Here is a 15,693-nt window from a genome sequence, read left to right as displayed (position 1 = left end):
CAACTTTTTGTTTTAGTTTGGAACCAAGCAAGTGTGCCACAAGTGAGGGATTAACATGCTGATCAGTTATTTGTTTAAACTACAACAAAAAAGAAATTCTACATTCTTCAGTAGATTTGTTGGGACATGATTCTCTACAGTTAGTGATTACATTGTAGGACAGTCCTACAAGGGGTGAACAAGGATTCAGCTCCTAATTACAAATCGATCAATTCACAGGAGGGGAGGGGCAATATGGTTCCTAAGACTGGGAGAAGTTTCACAGCAAAATGTTTAAAATACCCAATGAAAGATACACCCATTGCAAACAGTTTTGCTTAGTTAATTACCCAAGTGTTATTCTGCCTGTGTGAACGTAGGCAGCCTGTTGCACCAAGATTAGCATCAAACCATCTTTCAGCACCCACCAGCAGAGGGTCAAGGGTAGCTCAGGGACAGTAAGGTCAATTGTAGGGGCCCCTACCTTTGTAAGAGAGGCTCATTTGAGCAAAGGGACAGGTCTTAAGTGGCTTGACAAGGTAAATGCTGAGAGGATGATCCCCTCGTGGGAGAGTCTGAACCAGACAGCACAGTCTCAGAATGAAGGGGTGCCTACTTAAGGCTGAGATGAAGAGGAATTTCTTCTCTCAGAGGGTTGTGTATGAGTTTGGAAATTAATGCCACAGAGAGCTATGGGGCAGTGTCCTTGTGTATAATTAAGGCTAAGGTCAGAAGTGACATGACACCAGGTTATAGTCCAACAGGTTTATTTGAAATCACAAGCTTTCAGAGTGCTGCACCTTCGTCAAGTGAAGCAGCAGCCCTCTGAAAGCTTGCGATTTCAAATAAACCTGTTGGACTATAACCTGATGTTGCGTGACTTCAGACCTTGTTCATCCCAGTCCAACACTGGCACCTCCAGGTTGTATTTAAGGCTGAGGTACATTCTTGATCAGTCGGAGAATCAAGGGTTACGGGAGATAGAGGGCAGGAAAGTGGACGTGAGGAAAGTCGGATCAGCCACGATCCTGCTGAATGACAGAACAGGCTCGAGGGGCTAAACAGCCTACTCCTGTTCCTACTCCTTGTGATCTTACGCTGGCTCCCACCCCAACCAGACCAGACATATGGTAACCAGAACAGGACAGCCTTCAGGACTCAATCTCAGGTTCAATGATTTTACAGCCTGAACTCTTACCTCCATGTACTTTACCCACCCCAGGTCCTATCATGACATGGGCTCCTTTCAGCACAGATAACCCATTTCCACCCGCTCTTAGCCCCTGTTGTCACCTAGCGAGCTTGTCTTCTTCCCTGGTTAATCCCTTTACCTAACTTTTCCCCTCTGGGTTCCAACTATCTGCTCACTTATCCCCACTCCCTCCCACAATCACCAAGATTAATACCACTTTCTCCTAGATAGTGGCAGTTCCGCAGAAAGGTCGCTGGACTTGTGAACATTTAACACTTGTGTTTTTCTCTCTCTCTCTTTACACATACTGCCAGACATGCCGAGTTTCTCCAGTAATTTCTGTTTTGATAAACAGGAGGACAAGCCCAGCTCACACACCACCCCCCACTAAAAAGGAGCTGAGACACACACAAATGCAGCTCTGCAATAGCCACATCTGAAATAAATAAAAGAGACAAACATCGTGCACTTACCGCAGCGCGCCCTAAAAGCGCTAACATTTTCACTGTCGACGTCCAAACAAATCGCCACCCGCCAGAGACCCAGCAACTTCCAACACGCCCGCCTGGGCGGGGCTCACGGCCTGACTGACTGACTGACAGCACCATCGTCCAATCGCGATCCCCCCACGTGACGTTACCGGCGCGCCCAATCCAATCGGCGACGGGCAACACCGGAAATCACCCCCTTACCGCCTCGCCATGTTTGTGCGGGGCACAGCCTTCGGCCTGTCAGACGAAACAAAACCACATTTCATATCGGCCCGCGCTTGTTGAGGGGGTCGAGATTAAAACTCGTCTTCCCCTCCCACCACGCTCAACAAGTTGATTCTTGCTCCAAGCCGGAGAATTGGGCGGCAAGACGGTTTTGCCCCTCACAATAATGGAGGCTGAGGCCCCCACATGTGTGCGGGGATTGGGGGCGAAAGTAAGTCCCTTAAAGGTCTCTTTCCGTTTGTTTGCCATCATTGTAAATGCCTACTTCGTGCCGAAATACGAGGACGTTAATGTTTCCCTGGCTTTTTCGACGCAGCCACGGAATGCGGAGGGAGGAAGAGGTAATTAATTTAGGAGGGTCAAAGGTAGGAGGGCGGGGTTTCAGGGTGTAGTTCCGGGTCGGATGTTGTGAGGCAGTTACCTGGAGCTGAATATGGCAGGTTCCAGTGAGTCAGGTCAGTCTCTGAGCAACAGACTAGTTTACAGCCTTTATTCATTCAATGGGCTAGTCTTTGAGCAATTTGCATGTGCAGATGTTTGACTAGATGTATGCAATTGTTTTATCTGGTGTTCTTAACAATGTCACCAGGGCTGCCCTGTATTGTGGCTTCCCACCTCCAATTTGAAAGGGTAGCCTCTCCTCTCCAAGTGCAGCTAATGCTGAATGCGAGGAATTTCTGAATCAGCCCGTGGTTGGGCTGTTGCCACTAGGAGCAGGAGGAGGCTGTTTCAGCTCTTTCAAGCCTGTCCTGTCATTGATGGAGAGCATCATCTCTACCTTCACTTTATTTGCACTATCTCTGTCAGTGCCATGTTGCTCACTGGGCGACCTCGTGCTGAGATGCGGCAATGAGTAGCTGGGACCTCAGGGCCCAAAGCTCTGGTTTAGTAAGTTTGTGGATGATACCAAAATTGGTGGTATAGTTGACAGTGAAGAAGGTTATCTAAGATTACAAAGGAATTTTGATCAATTGAGCCAATGGGCTGAGGAGTGGCAGATGGAATTTAATTTGGATAAGTGCAATGTATTGCATTTTGGTAAAACAAGCAAGGGCAGGACTCGTACAGTTAATGGTAGGGCCCTGGGTGGTGATGTCAAACAGAGAGCGCTATGGCTTCAGGCACGTAGTTCTTTGGAAGTTGCATCACAGATAGACAGGGTGGTAAAGAAGATTTTTAGCAGGCTTGCCTTCATTGCTCAGACCATTGAGTACGAGTTGGGTGTCATGTTGAAGTGTACAGGACCTTGGTGGGGCCATTTCTGGAGTACTATGTGCAGTTCTGATTGTCCTGCTGTTGGAAGGATATTCCTAAATTGGAGAGGGTTCAGAAAAGATTTACCAGGATGTTGCCAGGACTGGAGAGTTTGAATTATAAGGATAAATTGGGACTTTTTTTCACTAGAGTGTAGGAAGTTGAGGGGTAACCTTAATAAAAGTTCATAAAATCATGACAGGCATCGATAGAATAACAAAAGTCTCTTCTCTAGGGTGGGGGAGTTCAAAATTAGGGGACACATTTTTAAGGTGAGAGGAGAAAGATTTAAAAGGAACCTGAGGGGCAACCTTTTCACAGAGGTTAGTTCATATGTGGAATGAACTGCCAGAGGAAGTGGTAGATGCAGGTACAGTTACAACACTTAAAAGACATTTGGACAGGTATGTGAATATGAAAGGTTTGGAGGGATATGGGCCAAACGCAGGCAAGTGTGACTAGTTTAGTTTGGGAAATGTGGTTGGTATGGATGAGTTGGACTGAAGGGTCTGTTTCTATGCTGTATGACTCTGGAAACCAACCCCTCCCCATTGCTCAAATAAAATGTAGTGGTGGAGCCCAGAAAGCATCTTTAGTGGTAATATCAAGGTCGTTTGGAGGAAGATTCTGGTTACATTAAAACAGTCAAAACTTGAGATTATGTAATAGATACAACAAATTGATTTTTTTTTAAAAGTTAATTTTCTTCCTTCTCCTTCCCTGAAGGTCTTGATTCTAATTTGGGTACATTACCCATAGGTACCTGGGGACAGTGTGTGTCTGTAAGTTGTGCAGTGATGGGGGGTGGGGGCGGTAATCAGGTGCCTGTCCTTACCTGATCCGCGTGGGTGTCCCCCTGCTGACCCTTGGCAGGAGCGCTGTCTGATTTTCTTCTCCAGCTCCTGCCTTGTTTCAGTTCCTTGGCTGGAGCTGCCTGTTGTAATTTCACAGGAGAGCAAGTTTATTAATTGGACCTATAGCCAGCCTAGAACCATAGGTCTGTGATGTCTGCATTGCACCACTGGTTGTGGGGGAGAAACTTGCACAATTCATTTGAAAAACAGGAAAGCCTGACTGTACGAGTCACAAAAAATCTCACATGGTGGGGGTCCTTCTAGCTTGTTCTTCAAGTCTTGAAACTTCAGTTTCCAAATCCGAGGAATCACTCGTGCTGCACTGTCTCTGGAACGTTCCCAGGTGCTGACTGGTCTTCATAATGAAGTTGTGCTTCTTTGTAACCAGCTTGACTTGGTTCCCCTCTGCTGCACCTGTTTGATAGCTTGATTTGGTGTAACAGTTCACATTTTCAAAATCTTAACTAACTTAACATCAGTAAAAAGGTGACCTGGTCATTATAACCAGTTTTGCTGTTTGTGCACAACTTGCTTTGAACCATAAGAGCAAGTGAATTGGGACCAGGAGTAGGCCACTTGGCCCTCCAAGCTTGCTCCACCCTTGGGTAGAATCATGGTTGATTGGATCATTCTCTCAAGTCTGTTCCACCTACCCAGATACACCTTGACTTCCCCTGTTAGCGACGAATCCCAACTATCTCTCCCGTTTTAAAAATAGTATTAAATGACCCTGTCTCCATCAGGTGAAGAGTTTCAAAGGTTCATGACTCAAACTGGGAAAAAAAAAGGCCCTCATCTCCATCTTAAATAGGAGACAATGGTCTTCCCTGGTTTCCTGCAAGACAACAGTGACAACACACATTTTTTAAACAAAGAAGTGTTCTCACCTCCTTCAGAAAAAAGTTTGAAATTTGACTTTTTAAGTACTGGAACGTTATCTGTCATATACCGTCACATATCCTGCTGACTGGGTGTGTGGGCAATATTGGCATGTGCTGTTTGGTGAGGTTGTCCTGTTGGACTGTTGGAAATGGCTGAACAAATAAAGATGGAGTTCTGTTGAATCCCCGCTCTCCCCTTCTGGTGCTTGTTTAATGCCACGATAATGGGGTTAGTTGATTGATTGGTGATCACTCTCTTCACTGAGGATAGAATGAACTCTGACACAAGTTGGTGAAATCCTCAGTGAGGGAGAATCTTCCAGAGCCAGCGGTACTAAATCACCTGCTCCTCACAAATACTGTCCACCCTTCACATCTCCAGTTCCGAGCATGCGATGTCCCAAAGTAATAATTTATGCAAGTTCATTCAAAGTTATAAGTTTGATCAAGTAAATAAGTAGAAACGGTTTCCAGAAGTAGGCTGGGCAGTCACCAGAGGGACCAAGTTTGAAAGCTGCAGAAGCACTAGGAGGGAGGCTGAGGAAATGATTTTATGGAGGGGGAGGAAGCTGAGGAAACGGATTTTACCGGGGGTGGGGGGAGGCTGGGGAAACGGATTTTACCGGGGGAATGTGCTGCCTGAAGGGACAGTATAAGCAGAATTGCTGGAAGGGGACTGATTTGCATGACTGTGTGAGATCGAAGAGACAGTAGAGGTATGATGGCTACGCTGCACTGTTCCATTACAGAAATCTGTCAGATTTGTACTTTTATGTCAATAAACCCAGACTAATCACAGTCCGAGGAGGACACCCCGGCAGAGGGCTGGTGGGAGCTGGTGCAGGATCTCTCAGCTGGTTCAGAGTTAGGACCCCCCACCCACCAGCTCGAATACCCAGGGCTTGCTTCTGCACTGGAGCCTCCTCTTCACTCAAAAAAATAACATCGAGAGGCCCGTCAATTGCTCTAACTTCACGCTACCCCAGCCCCACTTCTCTCCCCACAGCTCTGCAATACTTTTCACGTATTTAAGGAGAAATGGTGGCATACCGGTAATGTCACTCGGCTAGTAATCCAGAACCCCAGGATAATCTTCTGGACCGTGGGTTCGAATCCCACGATGTCAGATGGTGAAATTTGAATTCTGTAAAAAGATCAGAACCTCACAGCAACTGCTATTGATTGTGGTTAAAAGCCCATCTGGTTCACTAATGCCCCTTCAGGGAGGGAAATCTGCCATCCTTACCTGGTCTGGCTTCCATGTGACTCCAGACCCACAGCAATATGGTTGACTCTGAGCTGTCCTATGAGCAATTAGGGATGGCTGTTGTTGCCATTGATGCCCATATCCCATTTACAAATCAAACAAAATTCAATTCCCTTTAGTTCTCATTGAATCTACTTCCAATTCTGTTTCAGGCAGTGTGTCCCAGATCACAACGTATTTCCTGTGGAATTGTTCTTTAAGCCTCTTTTACCAAAGGTTTACAGGGTAAAGGGGCCTCCTGGTGTTGTACTGTGATATAGAGAGCAAAGGCGTGCAATGTTTTTTTGCTGTCCCAGGTCGATGCAATGGCTTCAGTGCAACTAGGTTGGAGCTGGTGGAAACATGCAGCAGGAGTTATAGAGCCCGGTGCTGATGCCACTGGCCTCGTAATCCAGGGACCAAATGCTCAGATCCCCTTGTGGGCATTTTCAGAATCTGAATGTGAGAAAACATCTGATTATAAAAGACTGTTCTCAGCAACGGTGACCAGGATTGTCACAAAAGCCCATCTGGGTCTCTAGTATCCTTTATGGAAGGAATCTTCCTGTCCTTATCTACTCTGGTCTTGCATGTGCCTCTAGACCCACACAGTTGCCCTCTGAAATTACTTAGCAAGTTATATTGTTCAAAAACCCACCTACCCATCATGTTAACGGCAGCCAGGGGATAGCCAGTAAATGCCCACGTCCTGAGAATGCATTGAGAAATGATAAACTCCTGATTGAAGCTGTGGGCCAGTGTGTACTGGGAGACTAGCTGTTCAGAAACCTGCCAACCCTCATCAACTGGCCTGATTGAGTAAAGTGAGCCTGCATTGACTGGACTCCCACAGCCCTGTTGGGTCAGTGGTGTGTCTTGTTAAAGGTGCTTGATCTGTCACCTGTATCGTTCTGTGGCAGCATCCTGTTCTGTTTGAAAGGGCTGAATGCAATGCTGCTGTTATATTTTTAATGAACAGCCCATCTGTCAGTGTCACAGTAGCCGCTGCCTATTGTTCAGGTAGGCCTCAGTGCCCTCTGCTGTTACAGTGAGACAGGTCAAGTGTAATCTTAGATTGTCCTCCAGGAGTCTAAATCGTTCTGCAGTTTTCTCTGCTGCGTTACTGACTGTCCTGAGCTCTCACATCCCACACGCTCTCTTAGCTGGAGCCTGGATGTGGCAATGCTGCAAATCGCAAACGACATGTATTCTGATTTCGTTTGCGCTCCCAGCTGTTTATGCTGGCTTTTTGTTTGCTTTCTGCAATTTGCTTCTTTGCTGCTTCTCTCTCTTGTCCAATCCTTGGGCTCTTTTGTATATTCTCAGTCAGCTGTGGTTCTATGTTGTGTCCAATCCTCTCCTGAGTACAAAGACAAATGGATATGGTCTTTGTAGTGTACCTTTCCTTCCCTCTCCAACAATCCCCTTGGTTTCAGCCGATACCCAGTATATTGCACACTTGCCCCTCAAGTTCGGTATCTCCCCCTATTTCTGGAGGCTTTCGGGGTAGTGTTGAAGCTGCTGTTTAAGCCGTGTTCTTTCTGATGTTCCAGTCAATTCTTATTCCTGAACCAACACCACTTTTTAAAACAAACCAATTGCATAGTTTATATTTTTGTCTGTGGGATCTTGCTGTGTGTGACTTAGTTGTCTGCATTACAACAATGACCAGTGCTTTGGCTGTAAAGGGCTTTTTGATGTCTTTAGCAGTAGGTGCTATAGGAAAGCAGGGTTTTTTTTCCTAATGCTGTTGTGTGTGTCTGTGCACAGGCTCGTCCCCGGAGGAGGAGATGCGAATTTCTTTCGCCAATCACAACTTTGTTGTACCAAAGAAAGAGATCAACATGTTCCCGGACATGGGCAAGTGGAAACGTTCCAAGGTGATGAACTGCAGGGGCAGATGTGTGGCTGGGGACTCGGGTGAACAGCTTGTACGACCAGCCTCTGGGGGAGGTGGTGGCTTAATAATAATGTCACTGGGCTCATAATTCGGAACCTCTGGCCAGTGCTCCGGGGACCTGGGTTTGAATCCTGCCGCAGCAGGATCTGGAACAAATCTGGAAAATAGAAAATCTGGCTTCATGACAATGATTTCAATCTTGCTAAAAACTCATGTGGTTCATTAATCCCCCTTTTAGGGAAGGAAATCTGCCGTGCCTACCTGGTCTGGCCTACATGTGACTCCAGACCCACAACTATGTGGTTGATTCTTAACAATTAGGGATGGACAATTTAAATGTTGGCTTAACCAGTGACCCTGTGAAGAAATAAAGAAAGAATTGACTTTCATTTAATTAATTATGCCTTCCCACCCGAGCTGCTGACTAGTTACAGGAGCACTTTCCCCTGCAATGTCAGGCTCAGTGGATGGCACTGGTATGTGAGTTAGTGTGGAAGGTTCAATCCCTACACCCATCCCAGTCACTCTGGGATTAAATCTGGCCTATCATTCCCAGTCCCGAGTTGAGACGGTACTATCTTTTAGATGAGATGTTAAACTGAGGCCTCTATTGATCTCCCAGGTGGACATAAAGGATCCCATGGCCACTATTTTGAGGAAGGAGGGTATTATTAAGCTGGAGAGGGTTCAGAAGGGATTTCCCAGGAAGTTGCCGGGTATGGAAGATTTGAGTTATAAACAAAGGCTGGAACTTTTTTCACTGAAGCATGGGAAGTTGAGAGGCGACCTGATAGAAGTTTATAAAATAATGAGAGGTATAGATAGAGTTAATGGCAGTTGTCTTTTCTGTAGGATGGGGGATTTCAAGACTGGGGCCACTTACTTAAGGTGAGAGGAGAGAGGTTTAACAAAGACATGAGGGGTAAACTTTTTTACACAGAGGGTAGTTCGTGCGTGGAATGAACTTCCTGAGTAAGTGGTGGATATGGGCGCAATTACAATGTTTAAAAGACATTTGGATAGATACACGAATAGGAAAAGTTTGGAGGGATAAGGGCCAGGGGCAAGTAGTTGGGGCTAGTTTAATTTGGGATTAGATTCATCCAAATATTATATTTGGACTGAAGGGTCTGTTTCTGTACTATATGACTCTATAAGAGCAGGGAGAGTTCTCCCCAGTGTCCTGGCCAATGTTCATCCCTCCAATAATATCAATAAAACAGGTTATTTGGTCATTACAACTTTAATTGGAAATGGGTGTCACCAGGCACTCATGAGCCAACCACATTGGCTGTGGGCCTGGAGTTACATATAGGTCCAGACCAGGTAAGGATGGCAGATTTCCTTCCCTAAAGGACATTAGTGAACAAGGTGGATTTTACTGTAACTGGTGGTGTCTTTGTATTTACCATCACTTTATATTCCAGTTTTCTTCACTGAATTTAACTGCCCTGGTGGGGTTTGAACCCTGTCCTGACCACATTGGTCTGTGCTTCTGGATTGGTAGTCCTGTAAAGTTACCACAACGCTACCATATCTGCCATGGCTATTTATACATCTTGCTGTATATAAATTGGCTGACATGTTTGCTTTATTACTGCAACAATTGCACTTCAATACATAACACACTGGCCTTTTCTCACTGAGACACTCCGTATCTTTCTGCATCATTGTGGTGCCCTGACTGCTGACCTTTGTGTCCTTTTTATTCATTTGTGGGCTACGGGTGTTGTTAGCTGGCCTCGTATCTATTGCCCATCCTTAACTGCCCCGAAGATGATGATGGTGGTGGTGACTGTTTGTGAATTGCTGCGGTCAGTGCGGTGTAGGTACAATGCTGTTAAGGAGGTACATCTAGGATGTTGATCCAGGCAGAGTCAAGGACTGGAGATGTATTTCCAAGGGGGGATGGTGAAGGCTCGGAGGGGAGTTTGCAGGTAGTGGTATTCCCATGTATCGCTGCCCTTGTCCTTCAGAGTGATAGAGGATCTGGTTTTGGAAGGCACTGTCGAATGAGTCATGGTGAAAGTATTTAGAAATGATTTTAAAAACAGGATGCATGTTTAAACCTTGAATTATCTCAAAGCATGGAGATGTTTTATGATTAATCAATCTCTCTCTCTCTCTTTCTGTAGGCCTACACTGACTACATTGGTTTTGTTCTGACCCTGAATGAGAGTGTGAAAGGGAAGAAACTCACGTGTGACTATAAAACCTCTGCGGTAGGAATAATTCTGGTCTGGGGCTTTACTCGATTCATGTCCATTTCCACATAGCCTTCACTGGACGGAAGTGTGGGAGGGCTGGGTTTTAATGAACTACAACAATAACCTGCATTTCTGTAACATCTTTTAAAATATCCTAAAAGACCTCGGGTGTGAAATCGGGCAAAACGTGACAGCGAGCTGAAGAAGGAAGTGACCCAAAGTTCGGCCAAAGTGAGAATTTAAGGAGTGTCTTAATGGGGGAGACTGTGGTGCAGAGCTTGAGGGAGGGAATTCCAGAGCTTAGGACCTAGGCTGATGGTACCAGATTCTTTCTGCTCCATTCCTCCCATCTCAATTAAACAAAGATGGTGTGAGAATTAGAATTGAAATGCAAGTGGCTAAGTAGCTCCTAAGAGCTGGTACAAGATGAAGTTTGCAAGTTCTGTTCTTGTATCAGTCTGAGGGGGTTCCAACCTGGCTGAGTGAACCCCAGTTTTCTTCCAGCCCCTCGGTCAGTGCCACTTTCCCCTTAAGATGAGTGTCAGCCAGAGTGGGGAGGCTGCTTTGCATTTTTGTTTCGTCAGCTCCGCTTCCTTTGTCCTCCCCGCAGCATCGCTGAGATTAGCAGTTTGTCATTTAGAGTAATTTGAAGGTCAGGCCAGTATTGCAGTACGTTTACCTGACATCGCAATGTTTATCACCTCAGGAAGCATATCAGGAAAACCAAGAGGCTGCTAGAGACCTGAGACGTAAAATTGGGGTAACTTGTACATTCTTTCTAAATAAAAAAGGACTTGTTTTTATTTTGATTATGCAGCATTATTCACAGCCTTGGGTCTTTCCAAAGCAGTTTCCAGCCACGAAGTACTTGTTAAAGTGTACTCGCTGTTCGAATGAAGGGAATACAGCAGCCAACTTTCATCGCAACCTCCCACGCACAGCAATGTGCAAAACAGCCAGAGGGATGTGACCCCACTGGAGAGCGGGGGGGTGCAGAGGGAGATTTACCAGGATGTTGCCTGGGCTGGAGTGTTTCAGTGATGAAGAGAGATTGGACAAAGCGGGCTTGCTTTCCTTGAAGCAGAGGCGATCTAGGGGGATATGATTGAGGTGTATAAAACTTTGAGAGGCATACACAGGGAGTAACTTTTCCCCACGGCAGGGTCATTGATGGAAGGTGAGGGGCAGTAAGTTTTGAGGGGAAGTGAGGAAGCAATTTTTCACCCAGATGATGGTGTGAATCTGGAACTCGCTGCCTGTGGAAGTGGCAGAGGCAGAAACCCGGAAGGATTTAAGAGTGCATTTGTGATGCCAAGGCATACAAGGCAGTTTTTGACAGCATAAACTTGAGGGGCTGAAGGCTGACACCTTGATGACTGATTTTTTTTTTGATGTTGTCTGTGATGGAAACGTTGGTCTCAGGACACCCTGGAGAACTCCTCACACTTACCAAAACTGTGGCACTTTTATTGGCCCACCGGAGAGGGCAGGTGTAGCCTCAGAATAGTTTGTCCAAAGGCCAACACCTCTGACAATGCAGCACTGACTCCATACTGCAACGGGAGTGAAAGTGCTCAGTTTCCTGGAGGGGAGCTTGAGCCCACAAGCAGTGTAGAGGAGACTGCGATTGAGATCCATGAGCCTCGAGCTCCTTCATACACACTTCTGGTCTGGGTAGCTTCCCAAAGTGTGGAAGCAGGCCATTTGGCCCATCACATCCACACAGACCCTCCAAAGGGCATTCTACCCAGCCCCATCCCCCTACCCTATCCTTATAACCCTGCATTTCTCTTGGCTAACCCACCTAGCCTGCACATTCCTGGACACTGTAGGCACTTTAACATGGCCAATCCACTGAAGCTGCACATCTTTAGATTATGGGAGGAAACCAGAGCAAACCCACGCAGACAGTCACCCGAGGGTGGAATCGAACCCAGGTCCCTGGTGCTGTGAGGCAGTGGTGCTAACCACTGAGTCACTGTCCCACCCCAGTTAAGAACCAGCTTATACTGGGAGTCCCAGCATCCAACGACACCAACCAGAGTAAAATTGACTGGACTCCAGAGATCAGAGTTGAAGGCATGTAGCACCGTGGGTTTCTCTCAGAGACTGTGAGTGAGTGTGGGTGTGCTATATGTTCCCACCTCACTGACCAACCCCCACTTCCTACCTACACTCACCTACTAGCTTCATCCCCACCTCCTTGATCAGTCTATCGCCCCTCCCCCCTCCCCGCCCCCCCCCCCCCCCCTGCCCCCCCCCCCCCCCCCCACCCCTCTCTATTTATTTCAGAGCCCTCTTCCCCTCCCCCATTTCTGAAGAAAGGTCCAGACCTGAAACATCAGCTTTCCTGTTCCTCTGATGCTGCCTGGCCTGCTGTGTTCATCCAGCTCCACACCTTGTTATCTCAGACTCTAGCATCAGCAGTTCCTACTATCTCTGCTCTGAAATGTTGACGTTTCGGGTCTGGACCCTTCTTCAGACCTTCTGCCTGACCTGCTGTGTTCATCCAGCTCCACACCTTGTTATCTCAGACTCCAGCATCAGCAGTTCCTACTATCTCTGAAATAATTTTATTCTGTGTAAATGACCAGTCTCCAATCCACCTCCTTTGTATGAGGCATGTAACTGAGGCCCCATTGGCCTGCTTAATGGAGTTAAAGGTACGATTTTGAAGAGGAGCTGGGTGGTTCTCCCTGGTGTGAAAACAAACTGCTGGAAAAACTCAGTGGGTCTGGCAGCATCAGTGGAGAGAAACAGAGTTAATGCTTCAATTCCAAAGACTAGTGTTCAGAACAAAGAAGAAGCTGGAGAAGAATCATACTGGACTTGAAATTTAACTCTGTTTCTCTCTCCACAGATGCTGCCAGACCTGCTGAGTTTCTGCAACGCTTTCTGTTTTTTTAATTTCAGATGTCCAGAATCTGCAGTATTTTGCTTTCATTTGAGAGTTCTCCCTGATGTGCTGAACCAACTTGACTCCTCAAAGACCATCATCAGATCATCTGGTCATTATCACGCTGGGATTGTTGAGAGCCGGCTGTGTGTGATTCAATGTGCTTCAATAGTACTTTGTTACCTGTAAAGTGAGATGCAGAGAAGTTGTTTCCCCTAATGGGATAGTCTATGGCCAGAGGTCATAATCTCATAATAAGGGGTCGCCCGTTTGAGAACAGATGAGGAGGAATTTCTTCTTCAAGGGGAGTGAGTGGAATTCTTTACCACAGAGGGCTGTTGAGGCTGAGTCATTAACTAAATTCAAAGCTGACGTGCACTGGTTTTAAATCAGTAAGGGTATCGAAGTTTGTGTGGAAAAGGCAGGAAAGTGGAGTTGAGGATTGTCGAATCAGCCATGATCTCATTGAATGGGGGAGCAGACTCGATGGGCTGGATGGCCCACTTCAGCTCCTACACCTCTTGGTCTAAGCGCTTTGGAGTGCTCTGAGGTCCTGAATAGCAGTTTCATGCTTTCTTTCTGCTGCGCCCAGTGTTCAGGAAGAAGGACTGACACCTCTTTTCTCTTTTCATTTGCAGCCGGTGGAGAAACTGATCATGCTGCTGAACACACTGGACAAGTGGATTGATGAGACCCCTCCAGTCGACCAGCCTTCCCGATTCGGGAACAAAGCCTTTCGCACTTGGTACAGTAAGCTGGAGAAGGTAAAAACCGAAAGAACTGTGGATTCTGTAAATCAGAAACAGAAAGAGAAACTGCTGGAAACGCTCGGCAGGTCTGGCAGCACACGTGAAGAGAAATCGGAGTTGATGTTTCGGGTCCGGTAAACCAGACCCGAAACGTTAACACTCATTTTCTCTGCACAGATGCTGCCAGACCTGCTGAGCTTTTCCAGCAACTTGTGTTTTTGTTTTTGAAGTTGGAGAAGGTACTGTATCATTGAAACGGCGGTCCACATGGGCAAAGCTTTATGAAGTGTGTCTCGGTAATCCTTCCGTAACAGCAAATTCCCATTAGTCCTACTTTGAGAAGTGACCAGTTTTAATTTTGGAGGTGGGATTGTGGTTCAACAGATTAATGTGGCAATGAGGCTGTCCAGTTAGATTTAAACTGATTAGAGAAGCAAGTTTAAGAAGGATGTGGTTAGAAGAATTGATCAACACATAGACAGAACCCTGGGTAAGTGTAGAGAAACCGAGGCGTACTTCAGGAAGCAGTCGGAGATTGTGTTTTTATTTCCTGTGTGGACAGGCAAGGACTTAATCCCCAACATTGTTGGAAATGAACAGCAGGTCGGGGCAACATTCAGTTCTTATGAAAGGTCATTTGGACCTGAAACATTAACTACACAGATGCTGCTCTAACCTGCTATGTTTCCAGCATTTTTTAATTTTTATTTCAGATTTCTAGCGTCCGTTGTATTTTGCTTCTGCACTGGGGAGGGGTTGAGCCAATCTGTGTTTATTTAGTTAGTATCAACAATATCAATACAGATAGCTACTAGTGTCAATAGTGTTAATGTCAGTGCAGAGCTGCTAGTATTGATAGTGTTAGTACACAAGAGCATCAATGCAGATAACTGCTGGTATCAATAGTGTTAGCATCAGTACAGGTAACTGCTACGTCGATGATGGACCGTTGAGTTTATTGTTGCTTTTCCTGTGCCTCAGCTTCACTGGGTCAGCTATCCCAGTCTGTCTCCCTGACAATGTACCTTAACCGTCCTGGTCAGGCTCAGTGTTCCTTTTCTGCTGGGTCCCTGGCGGAGAAAGTCACAAGTTTCTCATTTCCCTGTTCTGGAAGCATGGTGCCAGGTGAGTAGAGGGTGAGGTTTGTGCAGCAGTGCCCCTGCAGTCAAATAGCCGGGTGATGTTCATGGTTCAGGCTACCCTGTGACGGACAGAAACTTTGGTGTAGAAGTAAGGACCGAAACGGCTTAATCCTAAAATAGAAGGGAAATGACACAGCAGCTTGTCGGAAATTTGTCCAGGATTTGTGGTCCCCAGGCTGTGCCCTGTGGGAGAGGGGCTGCCCCCTGTTGTTCCTGAGTGTGGGAGGTTGGGGAAGCATAAGGCCATTCCATGTGTACAGGGCTAGGCTGCCTCATGCCATTCATCAGCTCCCAGCACTGATTTGCTTTCTTGTCACAGGAGGCTGAGAACTTGGTTTCCAGTGTGATTCCCCGTGAGCTGAATGGTGCTGTTGTCGAGGCTGCAGTGTATTTAAAGGAATCGGTGGGAAACCCAACAAGAATAGACTATGGAACAGGTAACCACAACTTCATATCCCTGAGCCTGGGTGCAGAGGGCAAATCAACGGATCATTGCAGTTTTGGTGTGCTGAGCCTAGCTCTTATGTTGGAGAATAACTGTCCAAAGCCAGTCTCCCTCTGCCTATCATGTGCCTTGTCATCAAGCCTGGAGGAGGCAGGCAGGGGTGCTAATGGTGTTGGCCCTGGACACTTTAAACCTTCCCTGCTCCGAAGCGCCACCTTCAGGCAAAGAGCCC

General features: G+C 46.6%; 1 protein-coding gene across 1 annotated transcript in view; it reads left to right on the top strand.

Annotated features, from left to right (window-relative positions):
• The first annotated feature begins 2,266 nt into the window (after nt 1–2,266).
• The window catches only part of ptpa (protein phosphatase 2 phosphatase activator), a 50,096-nt gene continuing 36,669 nt past the window's right edge, over nt 2,267–15,693 (top strand). The window contains exons 1-5 of the mRNA XM_048613779.1: nt 2,267–2,342; nt 7,893–8,002; nt 10,158–10,244; nt 13,764–13,889; nt 15,336–15,453. Of these exons, the coding sequence (XP_048469736.1) occupies nt 2,321–2,342; nt 7,893–8,002; nt 10,158–10,244; nt 13,764–13,889; nt 15,336–15,453 (463 nt within the window). The 5' untranslated portion in view covers nt 2,267–2,320. The remainder of the gene's footprint in view (nt 2,343–7,892; nt 8,003–10,157; nt 10,245–13,763; nt 13,890–15,335; nt 15,454–15,693) is intronic.

The sequence above is a fragment of the Rhincodon typus genome, chromosome 28, assembly GCF_021869965.1.
Source record: "Rhincodon typus isolate 14 chromosome 28, sRhiTyp1.1, whole genome shotgun sequence".
Classification (NCBI taxonomy): domain Eukaryota; kingdom Metazoa; phylum Chordata; class Chondrichthyes; order Orectolobiformes; family Rhincodontidae; genus Rhincodon; species Rhincodon typus.
Note: the sequence above shows the minus strand (reverse complement) of the source record. Positions and strands in the feature narration are given on the sequence as shown.